Here is a 14,338-nt window from a genome sequence, read left to right on the forward strand (position 1 = left end):
CAGTCAAACTGTCCAACCCATGCTAGCATGGAAAGCGGACATTAAACGATGATGATGATATTAGTTATAGAACTAAAAGATATGGCAGTATAAAAGTCAGAAAGAAGATATGGGGTGCACAGGACCAATAGTTAGTGCATGTTTGAATATAGATTAATAATGTGTAGATTTCATGCATATTTCAGTATAGGTTAACAATATGGTTGTTGGTTGATAATATGTTTGTTACACACTAAAATGTGGATAGATTTATAAAATATAAAGCATACCCTTTAACATAGTATCATGTGTTGATAAATGTGGTGGTGTACCATAGGAACTCTATACTATAGTTTAATGGGCAGACTCACAGAGGTGAAAGACTTCATATCTGTGATGCACAGGTGTTATTAACTACCCTACATTTAGAACCTAAGTTCCACATAATATATAATATAATAGTAAGAAATGTGTATATAGGCATATAATATATATATATATATGTATATATATATATATGTATATATATATATATATATATATATATATATATATATATATATATATATATGCAAACCTTATCTTAGTTAAAATATGTTTGTGACATATCTCAACTACTAAAGGCAATTTCACTGCATTTACCATGGAGAAGAAATTATTTCTTATGGTAAAAAGGTGTAAAAACACCATACCTGTCCAGTGCTTTGTCCATCGAAATTCTCTCCCTACTTACTCTAAAGTGAGAAAAATAATGATAATCAAGTAGGTCTTGGAGTGAGTAGAGAGTCACAAATCACTGAAAAAGTTGCAAACAGCAATGAAAGAACTTTGACAGACAAACAAACAACCAAGTAGTTAGTTGGTTAGATATTTAACCAATTGGCTAATAATAATAAAGAAATGGAATTGAACCTGTGCATGTATTATTATTATTGGCATAACAACTCTCCCAACGCACAACAACATATATATATATATATATATATATATACTTACGAGTATGAATTAAAATATCTAGTAACATTATGTTTCAGCAGTTGACTGACAGAATCATCAGAATGGCAAGTTTTCAGTTCAAATGTCACTGAAGTTAACTTTGTCTATTAGCCATTTTGGTGAAATAAAGAACCAATTAAGTACTAGAGTTGATTTAGTCAACAGTAGAGCCTACATTCCCCTCAAACTGTGAGGTGCCAAGAACAGGCGAAGTGATATATAGCTTGGAAAGGAATGAAGGGTGCTTGTTCTGATGATTGTATATTGTGAGTGTGCATAAATAGCAGAGCACAAATTAGTTGAGAAAACGATTAGGTTGTAAAGAAATCTGAAGAATGATTATACTGACAAGGACATATGATGTATGTGGAGAATGACAATTGTGTAAAAAAAATGTTAAGCAAGTGAAAAAAACCATGTTGAAGAGTAGGTAATAAAAGTTGATCTGTGTCATCAGAATATAGTAAAGATGATGACAAAAAACTCTGCAGAAATGGTAAAATGCTGCTCCAAAGATGACCTGTCCAATCCATGCAAGCCTGGAACAAGAGACAGAGAAGATGGGAGCATGGTGGTGGTGGTGGTGGCAGTGGCAGCGGTGGCGGCAGATTACATAAATTTCATATAAAGTATATACTTCATTTAATTGGCTTGACCACTAAAGTGAAATGTTCTTGGGACTTATAAGTTATATTGAATATTGTCCGGAAATCTTTCATCACACATCTGTGACCTCTTCAGCAAGCCTTTTCATCTTCATGTGTGCTCTTGCTCCACTTACTCCATACTGTTGAATAGTCTCCCTTTAATAGATTTTTACAATGACATAATGAATTTACATGTGAAATTTGACTGATGACTGCCATCTGTGGTTGTTTTTAGTTTAAGAGGCAGAGAGAAGCAAGGTTTTCTAAAAAATAAAACTGGGGTGAGAAATTTCCCTCTAGGGAGAGAATCACTGAGAGTTTTTTTGTTTTTGTATATTTATTTTATGTTTTTATATAATTCATTCCTATTTGCTTTTCTTTCTTTTTCTTTTGCAAGTAGATGCAGATTTAGATTTATTTCATTCTAAAATTGGAACTTCTCAATGCACTGCAACTTGAGATAAAACTACATGGTCCTTTAAAACATTTAGGAACTGTATAAACGATCAACTTTACTTTTCTTTTTTTTTTTTCCTTTCTTTTTTAAAAATGGTACAGAGATGTGAGAGAAAGAGGGCATTAAAAACCCCTGAGTCAATGACAATTGAGATTGCCATTAACATTATATATAGTATAATTGATATTTTCTATTTTCATAACAAAACTACTTTATACACCTGCAAGAAATATATGGAATAGAAATGAATGCTGAAAAGCAAAATAATACTAATCTATTGAAAAATAATGATAACCAGTACAAACAAGCAGAAAATAAGCAATCCAATTAAAAAAATCAAACAAGTTGATGACCTAAAATATTTGAAAGAAGTATACTAAATCACAACAACCTCTGTGAACTTCACTATATTAGACCTTCTTGGATAATATATAAAATTACTATAGCAATAATTATTCTTGTTCTTTTTTTAAGAACAATAGTAATTTCTTTGAACTCTAGGTGCTGGAAAATAAGAAAAAGATTATGGCTTTTAAAATGAAATGTTTTAGAAAGATGTTTCTCATTAAATAGAAATTATTGGAAAGATTACAAACCATGAAATGTTCCTGTCAATTATTAAAATGCAGAAAGTGACATATTACAGCTACCAGTGATATGTGAACATACTACCAGTATGAGGTATTGGAAGACTGCACAGAGGTGGTTGAGCAACATCAAAGCAAACAGAGCAGGGAGGATGGTGGAAAATATGTAGTTAACTGATGACAGAAAGATGGAGGGTGGAGGTTGTCTCTCTTGCTGTACACCTATGCCTTCCTCAGACTATGAATGGATTGGCTTTATAGATTTATATTATTGTCTCATAGCAAAATGTTTTTTGGAACACAACCACTGATCTGTGAGGGGGTAGGGTATATTGTTGATTAAAATGATTTCAGAATGTCTGATACTTTCTGTTTAAAACCTCACCAAGAATTAAAATTACGATGGATGACACAACACTAAATGCACAACTGTGGTGTATGCGGGAGATTTGAAATAAGTACACCTACCTTCTCTTCGTCGATGCAGACTTCTCCAGCAATAATGCACCCTTCCACGTGGCCCGACCTGAATGCTAGAAATAGCAACTGCTATTCCCCTACCTTGACAAAGTGCTCACACATCCAGCTCTGTCCGCTACCCCGATTGAAAAGGCCCAATGCTCCCTTGCCTGTGCGCGTGTCACTCCTGTCCCTTCCTCTTCCGGTCAGCCCCAAGTTCCGGTCAGTTCCCCAGCTGCTGACATCATCCCACAACAACATCACTTCAGTCTCATTCTCTACTTTTCTGCTAATATCCTGATAAGAATTATATAAAACTACTTTGTAGTCAATGTAGATGTTTACAATATATTTATCTGGACACTATTGTTTCTCAAATATTTTCTTGTATTTTTACTCAATTCTACATATATTTCTGATTTTTATATTTACAGTGCTCAAGGTTTACGTCCTGGGATGTATGGAACCTTACTAGCTGGTTTTGAGTGCTCTCAAGGAAGATATCCACTTTCATTAGCATTTCTAGACTTTATTTCTAGCACATTAATGGTAAATTTCCATTATTATTATCAAAATGTTTTGTTCATTAATGATTGTAAGCATTATATGTATGATTTATATATAATTATTTAGCATCATTGCAGCAGCAAAATATTCTTCAGAGTTTGACATGTATCTTCTTGTTTATTAAAAACTATAACATTGTTTGATCTAATAGGAAGGTGGTACCCAGTACATTCTGCTGTTAGAAAGGGCATCCATCTGCAAAAAGCAAGCTGAAATGTAGCATAGAAGTAAGATGTGGCCCTCTATCTTATCTAGGAGGGTAGTAACTCTGAATAAGAATTGACTCAGGCCATAACAATCCATCCATAACATTCCAGCATAGAAAGCAAATATAAAATGACACTGATGGGAACAATGATGATGGCTTCTTTATTGGTTTCAGTTGCTGGATTGTAGCCATGCTGGGGCACCACCTTCTATAATGTCCTTGATTACATTTGGCCCAGTACTGTTTTAATAATTATTGATAATTAAATTATCAACCAATGAAGTGTAAAAAACAAAGTGGCTTGAGTGGAATTTGAAGTTGTAAAGGTAAATAACCAAATATGCCAAATGATTTTGTCTCATGCTCTACCAATTCTGCCAGCCACCTTAACTAGATTGAATTCTTGTTTCAGAAATGTTATCCTCATTCACCTTACACATGAATAAATTTGTATAAGATGTTACACATTTCTTTTGTTTGGTTGTAGAGAGCTTGTTACATTTTAGTATCACAAATTAAACAAAATCCATATATTCATATTAATATATTCTGTTGAGAGCTTTTAAAATAAAGACTAAAATGAAGCTAAATTCACTTCCATCAATTTCTTTTTCCAGGAACTGAGTCAGCTCCCTGTTGACAATGAAATGTCAGCAACAGTACTATTCATCCTGACAGAAGTATTCCCATCATTCTATAAATGGAGATATTATAATGCCACCAGAAGAGAAGCTATAGGTAATTAGAGCTGAAATAACTGAAATCAATATTTTTAATTTAAAAAGAATCCCTTCTTTTCATAAAGTTTAGTGTAAAAGTTATTCTTCATAACAAAATAGTTCTGGACTTTTGATGCTAGTTTACTTATACAGGTGAGAAGTGAGGAATATTTTAGTAACACTTGCAAAATACATAAAAATAAATTGCTAAATTGTAGAAACGAAAAGAAAATCAAAAGCCTTTACTTTATTTGATACAAATTTTTAGCACATAAGATGATTATTGTTTTCTGTATTTGCATTATGTATTAATCCACAGAGAAAATGGTAAATTCTGTGAATGTATAGTTCTTAAGAGAATATTTGAATTCTTATAATAGATTTTATATCAAAATATAGCTGACATTTTATAAAAAGTTGATTATTTAAATTAGACATGTCTGTCATATTCTGTTAAAAATATTTTATGTCAACTATGATATTCTATCTTAGGTCACAAATGCCTGGAGATTTTCCACAATATTCTGGATGTTATGGCTAAACCTAAAATTGATCAAGCAAAAAAATTGTAAGATAAAGCTTAATTTTATTGATTTGAAAACTTTTCACTGTGTGTATGTGTGTGTTTGTGCACGCATGTTTTCTCTCTTTACATTTTTACTCTTCTCTTAATAAGTAACCAAGTCATTGTATTATTTTGATAAATTGATTACAAGAAACCGTTAGACAGTGGAAGTGCTTTTTCTGTTTTCAGACCCAGTCTACAAGAAATGTGCGTGCATAATTTATTGTATACTGAAGCAGGTCAGTCTCTCTTGAAAGTCATATCTATAGGTCTTGATGCATTCAATGACAGTTCTTGTGAGCAGAAATGGTAAGCTATTTTGCAAAATTTATAATCAATTTATAATCAATCTTCAACCAGTATAACTATATACTTATTAGCAATGCTTATGTAACTAGAATAGATTATAACCTTGCCCAAATTCACTTTTTTTCCTTGTATTTTCAGGTCTACTGAAAGCAAAGGTAATGACTTGATAGACTTAATTCAGATGTCTTTCTCAGTGCTGAATAGGTTATTATTACTAAAACCTCCTGATCTACCTTTGTCTCCAGTGGAGCGAGCACTGTCATTACCAGCTGCCAGACAACAAGAGCAGCATATAGTGCTCACGGTTGCACAGTATATATTCCATCAACATTCACCTAAACTACCAACAATGGCTATCCTCTTGCTCAAACGACTTGCTGTGGTCAGTTTCTTTATACTATCAAAACTTTTATGATTCAAGTTTTGTTTATTTTTGATGTAACTACATATCTGAATTACATGTTTGATGTATTTAGGAAAAATAAAGTATAATATCCTAAAAGTGGGAAGGGTCTTTGGTTGTGAAGCCACAGGCTAGAAATATTATGTCAGTATTAAAATTTGTGAAACCTATTAACCTATATTAGCATTATAAATTCAATGAAGAACATTAAAAATAAAATGTGCAAACTTGAACAATTGTACAAACTCTTTTTCCTAAGCTTAGTAGTGAAGTTATCTCAAATAAATTACTTACATATGGTGAGGTAAAACATACAGATGTTCAGTCAGAATGTTAAAGGCCAATATTTTCACTTCCTTCACATACTAAATATTTTACCATCAACAATTTCCAAGGAATTTTAGATTTAAAAAAAAAACTGGGATTAGGAAGAGTTATAAATTCTTTCTCTGAAGATATAAATTGCCATTAAAGGTTGTTTTTGTAGTAAACTTGTAAAAGATTAATGAATATTAGAGTTAGCACTATGAATGGCAGAATTACTAGTCACTGACATATAATTGTCTGCTTTTTTCAATATCAGGGTTCATTTCCTACCTTAAATAGTTTATAAATTCTGCAACTATGACATAAGAGACATTTCCTTGAGGTGGGGTTGAGGTTTGTAATTTAAGAATTTCATACTTAATGTGCTTTTTGATTAATTGGAATTTTTATGCTCAAATTAAATGCAGTTTTTTGCATCAGAATAGCTGTCTTTTATGGTTTGAATCATTAATTTTAATTGAAATGCTATTATATTTCATAACAGGTCTCTCCAATGTCTATTCTTGCTATTTTGGGAAATGATGCAGAACCCATCAGAAATAAAATGTTATCTCGGCTTGCTGCTTTAACTGAGGTTGGTTCTTTTTGTCTAAACCCATTTTCATGTTTGTAAAATGTCAGAAATAATTGTAATATCTAATGTTAGTAAGGTTACACAACAGTAACCTTAGTAACCTTGGATATTACAAGAGTGGGAAAAAGCTGCCAAGTGAACACCATAAACTTATGGTAGCCATTCCACTTCGTTAGCATTTTATTTTATCAACCCCCAAAACTCATATTGCTTTATCAGGTGATATATATATTTTTCATATTATTCATCAAATGTAGTTGTCTGTGTGTGTGTATATCTATCTATTTATCTATATATATATATATATATATATATATATATATATATACACACACACACACACACACACACACACACAACATATATATCAGAAACAAACTCTAATTTTAGGACTTACAACTAAAAGTTGCCATTCTTGAGCTTCTGTCAGTGTGTGTTGTTACCCAGCCTGGTCTTATAGAACTGTTCCTTAACTTGAAACTTGAAAAACCTGACAACCAAGGAAAGAAGGTAAGTTTACTTTTGGTTTTTTTTTTTAGATGAAGCAGTAAGTCTTAGGGGTTGTGTAAAAGAGTAATAAGCACTACCTTTGCTCTTCTTACAAAGACAAAAAAAATATAAAAGAATCTTTCTGTATTTCTCTGATAATAGGGAGGAACAGGCTTATTATATTATAGGAATTTATTCCATTTTATGGAGATATTGAATTAGAGATGTGGGTCAGTGAATAGATTGAAGTACTGTAGTATGTCAGTGTTGAGATAGATATACTAGAAATATGAGTCACTGATGGAAGCAGAGTGATGTAGTTGTGTAAAGATATTATTGTGTCAGTGTATAAGTAAAACCTGAGAAATTAGACATATTTAAAGAATTATTCATAGAGTAAATAATAAAAATGGTTGATGTTGATATTTTTTTTATTTTCAAATCATTTCAGGAGTTGACATTGGGAAATTCTAGTTGCTTAAATTCTGTGATGAACTTGATTGTTGTAGAGAAACAGGTATTGTATTTCTGGATATTGGACTATTACTTTTGTTGGAAATTAGTTTTGAAATGTGTTAAAACATCCTTCAACTATTTCAGTGTACCATAACATATCAAAATACTTAACAATGTGATATAGTACTACTGTTTGGTAGAGGTGGATCTAATAGTTTTATGTGTCAAATGACTGTCAATTGAGTTACATACTTACTGTTCTATATTTCCACATTTACTAACTTTATTCCATTCCTAGGAGTCAAGTCATTCTAGCTGGCATTACATGAAATTAGGAATATTTTCCAGTCTACTGTTATTATTTTTAGTTGATTTGTAGAAGTGTTAGCACAGCAGTCATCCTCATACCAAAGCCAACTTTACCTTTCATCCTTCTTCAAAGATTTCTGCTTAATTATAAAACTTTGTGTACAACAATTCATACATATTTTATAGAAAGGAGATTTCTATATATCAGTTATACAGATTTATTTTACATTAATCCATAAACTGTTAAATAAAGATAAAGAAATACCTATAATATTTTTCTGTAGAAAATATGACCTCTAATCAAGACTATCTCTTAAAGATCCCCATTAATGAAGAGAGTATCAATGTGGCTAAGAATATTGCTATTACATGTGGTGTTGGTTATATACAGAGTATCTCAAAGACAAATGATGTTATTGTCACTTAAGAGTGTATATATGACTAAGTGTTGGGCTATTGATCTACTTTAAAGAAATATGAGAATATAAAACTAGAAACTTTTATCTTCTTGAAACCACATTGATATAAACCTAAGTATACCAATTAGATTGCTGTTTACTTATTAAAGATTTTTCAGTGAAAATTCTCAGACTGATTTGGTTTGGGATTTCTGCTGTCATTATGTAAATTATTAAAAGCAATCTCTATTTGTTCATTGACTGTATTTTATATTTTATATTCTTTACTATTTTCATATTTTTTTGGTTAGTAGTTGATTTCTGACACTAAATTATGTATCCCAACAATGCTACTTTTGTTTATTATAATTTTATAAATAATCCGTCCAACCCATGCCAGTATAGAAAGTGGACGTTAAACGATGATGATGATGATAATGAATGCATTATTGACAGGGGAATTTTTTCTTCTTTCTTATATGTTATCACAGCATATAAAACATTCTTACTCAATCTTTTCTTTTTATTTTGTTTTATCTATACTTTTCATTATCCTCTTATACTCAGTGAGTGTAGGGACTTTTACAAATTTATACATTTACATCATGTTACAAGCGTTTTTAGGGTGGGTGTTCATCTTAAAACTAAATGGGAAGTCAGGTTATCAACTAGATTGTATTTTGGCAAAAATCAGAGTACAAACAGTTGTTTTGAACTCCAGCCTATGTAATATCAATAGTACAGAATCCTAACCTTACCAGTTACAGTGTCTCTCTATTACAATGTCATAATATTTATTGTGAAAATTATCCTTTTGTATACATTTGATTTATGATTATCTTTTGTTGGGAATGTTTTATAACAGAAAACTTACCAATGCCCTCCAAACCTTCTTTGTGCCTGTATTGAATTTCTACATGCCCTTTGGGCTGGTATGAGAGAAACAGCAATGAGTGTTCTCAGAACCAAGTAAGTTACATATTATTTATTATTACAGTTCAAAGATGTATCTAGAATGCTTTTGCATAAAAACAAAGGGAGGAGTACATGAAAATCACAAGGGTATACATTTGTTGTGCTTAGCTGAAAAAATGCTTGTGTAGGTGATTCTTAACCACATCAATAAATATCTAGTAAACAGCTTTTATCCTAAATCCCAATGTGGAATTTGGACTTGGGAGAGGCACAATTTACATGATTTTTACCTTTAAACAAGTTTAAGGAGAAACATGTGAGAAAAATACTGACTTGTACATGGTATTTGTTGACTTAGCCAAAGCCTTTGATATAGTGAATTGTGAGCAGCTTTGGGAAATTTTGCCAAAACTTAGTCTTCCTGATAAGATGATAAGGGTAACAGTATCTTTGCATAAAGGAATGATGGTAGCAGTGATATCTAATGGTCAATGTTCAGAGGCATTTTCTGTTTTCACTGGAACTAAATAGGGTTGTATTTTAGCTCCTGTACTTTTTGCCATATTTTTTCAATGATGCTCCAAAATGCTTTTAAGGATTACCACAAAGGTGTAAAATTTCAGTTTCACACAGACTGAGGTCAACAAAACTTAAATGGGTAAAGCTTCAGATCAAAGTAAGAAAAAGACCAAAGAAGGGATTCTATGTGGTTTACTGTTTGCTGATGACTGCGCTTTGATTTTTCATACATTTCAGGAAATTCAGGAAATAGTTGCCAGGTTTACTGCACCAGCTCATGTATTTGGGCTAACTATCAGCATTAAGAAGACTGAAGTTTTATTCCAAACAAAGTCTGGGACAGAACATACTCAAGATTCAAACATGAGGATTGACAATAAGCCACTCAAATGGGTCGGGTCACTTAAATATCTTGGTTGGAAGTATAATAAACTTTAAGAATACTCTTGATGCTGAAATCAATGTTAGAATATATAAGGCTACAGGTGCTTTTGGAAAACTTTCCTATCGTTTGTTGGTTGAAAATGGTGTCAGATTGAAACTAAAATAAATATATACAAACCTTGTATTTTGAGCACATTTTTGTATAGAGCAGAAGCATGGACCTCCCTACTACAGACATATAAAGAAACTTGAAACCCTCCACATGTGTTGTCTGTGCAATGTCTGCAACATAAAATGGCAAGACAAGAACATCAAATATCAAAACTTTAGAAAAATGTGATATTTCACTATTGAAAGCATGCTGTTGATAATTCAGTGCAGATGGGGAGGACATGTTGTTCGAATGGAAGATGACTGCATTCTAAAAATTCTTTTGTATAGCCAACAAGTGGAGAGATTCTGCAGTAAAGGAAGACCCATCTTTAGGTATAAAGATAAGTTGAAATGATCATTAAAATCCCTACAGCTTGATGAAACATTTTGGGAAAGCTATTGCTTAGATCAGTCTAAGTGGTGTAAAATGTGTTATGATGCATCTAAACAATTTGAGTTGAAGAAATAGAACAATAAAAGAATTATATCCTACTATCAACAGGCCCTTTGTCCAATCCTAAGCAAAATCAAAATCACCAGTGTCCCCATTATGACTTCATAGCAAAATCCATACCGGGACTCAAATTACATTCACAAAGATGTCCTATGTTATAAAGGTGAATAGGGACAGAAGATCTGAAGGAGAAATAGATGATGGTGTAGGATCCAGAGAGAGTTTTTGAAGGAAAGAGTGGTATGGGAGTAAGTTGGGGGGGGGGGTATTGAGAAGGGAAAGATATAGGGAGAGGAAATGAGAAAAAAAAGGTGAAAGAGAAGTGGATGAATATAGTGAGAAAAGAAAGGGTATTGTAGAGTAGGGGAAGTCAGAGAAAGAGTAGGGGGATTGTAGGTGAATGCAGTGAGCAGTAGAGGGCACCAGCAAGGTGTAAAGATGGGTAGAGTGATAAAGGCAAGACTAAGTGTTGACTGGTAATGGATATGACCCAATGGAGAGTGTGTTGGTTTGTAGTTCAGCAGGACAAGTATAGCAGGGTAAATGTTGTGTAAGTAGGAGTGAGAGTTCAGTGTGAGCCTAGAAGACAAGGGGTTGAGATGTGAAGTAGATGATGATGGTGTAGTCCTCCCAGATTAGTAGAAAGATGAGAGATAGTTGTGGCAGGGGTTGTGAGTGATAGAGGTAAGAGTCATGGAGAGGTGAGTGAGAATGCAAAGTGAAGAGGAAGAGGTAAAGGGAATGGGTACATAGGTAGGTAGATAGATATTGATAGTTGTCTAAAACTTTATGAGTCAGGAAAATAAAATGTTCATATATTGGTTAACAGAGTGGGTTTATTATTAGTAATAAAATATATTACATTCTCATAACAGTCACTTTACCTGTTTCATAGAAGAGTTGAGATAATTCCAACAATCTGAATGGAATAGTACAGGATGGGCTCTTTGTGATGTAGGTCTAAAAGTGTTACATTCAGTCTGCTGTAAAACCAGAATGAAATCTTTGGTCAAAACTAGGGAGAAATTTTTTTTACTTCATAGGAGTTATGCTCCTTGGATTTAGGAGCAAAAAAAAAAATCACTGTATGGGGTGTATTTGCTTCTAGGGTGGGGTACAGGTACAAGCAGTGGAGATGGCAGATGATGAAGTTAGGTTACATTTAACATCATTTGTGGTCATAATATATATATATTATATATATATTATACCACAGCGGCAAGCTGGCAGAAACGTTAGCACGCCGGGCAAAATGCGTAGCCGTATTTCGTTTGTCGTTACGTTCCGAGTTCAAATTTCGCTGAGGTCGACTTTGCCTTTCATCCTTTCGGGGTCGATAAATTAAGTAACAGTTACACGCTGGGGTTGATGTAATCGACTTAATCCCTTTGTCTGTCCTTGTTTAGCCCCTTGTGGGTAGTAAAGAAATATATATATTATACCACAGTTGAGTGAGTGTGGGGAAAAACTCATGGAGGTGCTCCAATGCAGTTAGCCAGTATGCTAAGACACAATCAGAGGTTGGTGCACTGCTGGACAAAATTCTTTTGTATAACTCTTTTCTCAACCAAGCAGTATAAATAAATTCAAAAGACAAACTATCTGATAAAGTGTTCTTTGCAATGGCTTGCTTAACCCTTTAGCATTTAAACCGGCCATATCCAGCCAAAATATTCCACTTGTATTATGTTCAAACTGGTCAGATCTGGTCTCTCATACCTACCCTACAATACCTAACCACTATATATCGTCTTACTGTAGTGAGTTTGAATTCTTCCCCTTACACTTAGAGAAAGGTGGATTTCACCAAGCTAGCTTCCTTTAAATATGCTACATGAAGTGAACTTTCATATTTCTACCACCCAATGGGGTAATTGTTAAAGCCAACGTAATCTGACTGACTTAACCCTTTAGTGTTCTGATTATTGTATCAAACATAATGCTTACTGATTCACATTGATTTGAATTAATCATGCATTATCTCATATCTTCAAGATCTTGATGGTGTAATTACCTAATGTAGAATAACATTGTAGGGTAGGTGTGAGAGCCTGGATCTGGTCAGTTTGAACATAAAATAGATTAAATATTTTGGCCGGATATGGCCGGTTTAAATACTAAAGGGTTAAATCATTGTTATTATTAGTTATCAGTGAAAGGTTAAGGAATAGTTACAAACAATTAAAATCTTGATTAAAATGCTTAACACCATTTAGTATTATCCCTCTATGTTCTGAAATGTGTCTTTACCCCTAGGGAAAGTGAATTTATTATTATTATTATGCCGCCACCGCCAAATTTCTATTGAACAAAACCTTCCTCTACATCTCTATATTAATTTTTTCAATTTATAAAAATATAAATTTATAAAGCTACATTTAGAACAAAAATATTGAATCATCAAGAAATGATTTATCTCGGAATGAATTCAGCAGTAAATAATAACTTATAGTACACCTTGTTAAAAACCATGCTTTGTTGGATTACAAATGATGCATGGTTGGAGTCGTGCAAGTAGTTTTACACTGTTATCCCATTGTATGAAGTTTTTTACCTCGTGGATTATATTATTTATAGCTGAATTTACTTTAAGACACAGCCATTAATAAAAGTTTATTAAAAAAAACTACAATCTACATTTTGTAGAAATAGTGGAACCCAAGTTTTATTATAATCTTTCTTCTTGAATAGTTTTCAAAGGTTAATGTAAATTATTCATACATCATAAAGACTTGGAAAATCTTAACTTCAATTTGATTATGTACCATATGAAATCTAAAAAAAAAACTTCTTTTTTTCGTATGACAGAGAGAATTTCTGGGTTAGTATATGTGCTCCTCTAAAAGGAGACATTGAAGATGACAATGAAGGCAAAGAGGAAGTAAGTTTAATTTACAGAAAAGATTTATTGAACTGCATGGCATTGTTTTTTCTTGTAAAACAAAAAATAAAGTGTTTTTCATTTGATAGTACAAATCTATGGGGGGAAAAAAAGAAAGAAAAAGTCATATTATTTTTCAAACTTCTTTTTAAATCGAATTATATTCAAATTCCTGTTTGAATGGATTTTTAATTGATAAACAAAATTTAATTATCAAATATTCTGATTTAATTAACCTATTGTTTTTAAATCCCTTTAATCATGCTGTCAACTTTTTTGATATTGTTGCTCTAATTTGTAAAATATTCCTGAACAAATGATGATTCCTTGTTTTAATAAGTTCTCAAATTCCAGTTCTAATTGAATGTTTTACCATTATTTATTACTGTTTGGTTCTGGACATTGTTAAAGTCAAAGTAAAGTCTCAAATTCAAAAATTTAGAGAACTGTTTTTTTCTTATTCGGCTGAATGGACAGAAGTATTATCACATTGGTATCTTGTGGTCTTAGTTGGTGATTCTTTTGTTATGTTTCTTGTTTGTGATAGTGTGCAGTTATAATATTCATGCAGAAAACTACTTAC

General features: G+C 32.3%; 1 protein-coding gene across 1 annotated transcript in view; it reads left to right on the plus strand.

Annotated features, from left to right (window-relative positions):
• The window catches only part of LOC115215070 (nucleoporin NUP188 homolog), a 515,758-nt gene that overhangs the window by 459,134 nt on the left and 42,286 nt on the right, over window positions 1-14,338 (plus strand). Inside the window, exons 24-33 of the mRNA XM_029784227.2 lie at window positions 3,560-3,674; window positions 4,518-4,638; window positions 5,112-5,187; window positions 5,374-5,493; window positions 5,632-5,875; window positions 6,708-6,797; window positions 7,188-7,307; window positions 7,738-7,803; window positions 9,315-9,418; window positions 13,683-13,755. Of these exons, the coding sequence (XP_029640087.2) occupies window positions 3,560-3,674; window positions 4,518-4,638; window positions 5,112-5,187; window positions 5,374-5,493; window positions 5,632-5,875; window positions 6,708-6,797; window positions 7,188-7,307; window positions 7,738-7,803; window positions 9,315-9,418; window positions 13,683-13,755 (1,129 nt within the window). The remainder of the gene's footprint in view (window positions 1-3,559; window positions 3,675-4,517; window positions 4,639-5,111; window positions 5,188-5,373; window positions 5,494-5,631; window positions 5,876-6,707; window positions 6,798-7,187; window positions 7,308-7,737; window positions 7,804-9,314; window positions 9,419-13,682; window positions 13,756-14,338) is intronic.

This window comes from Octopus sinensis, linkage group LG1, assembly GCF_006345805.1.
Source record: "Octopus sinensis linkage group LG1, ASM634580v1, whole genome shotgun sequence".
Classification (NCBI taxonomy): Eukaryota; Metazoa; Mollusca; class Cephalopoda; order Octopoda; family Octopodidae; genus Octopus; species Octopus sinensis.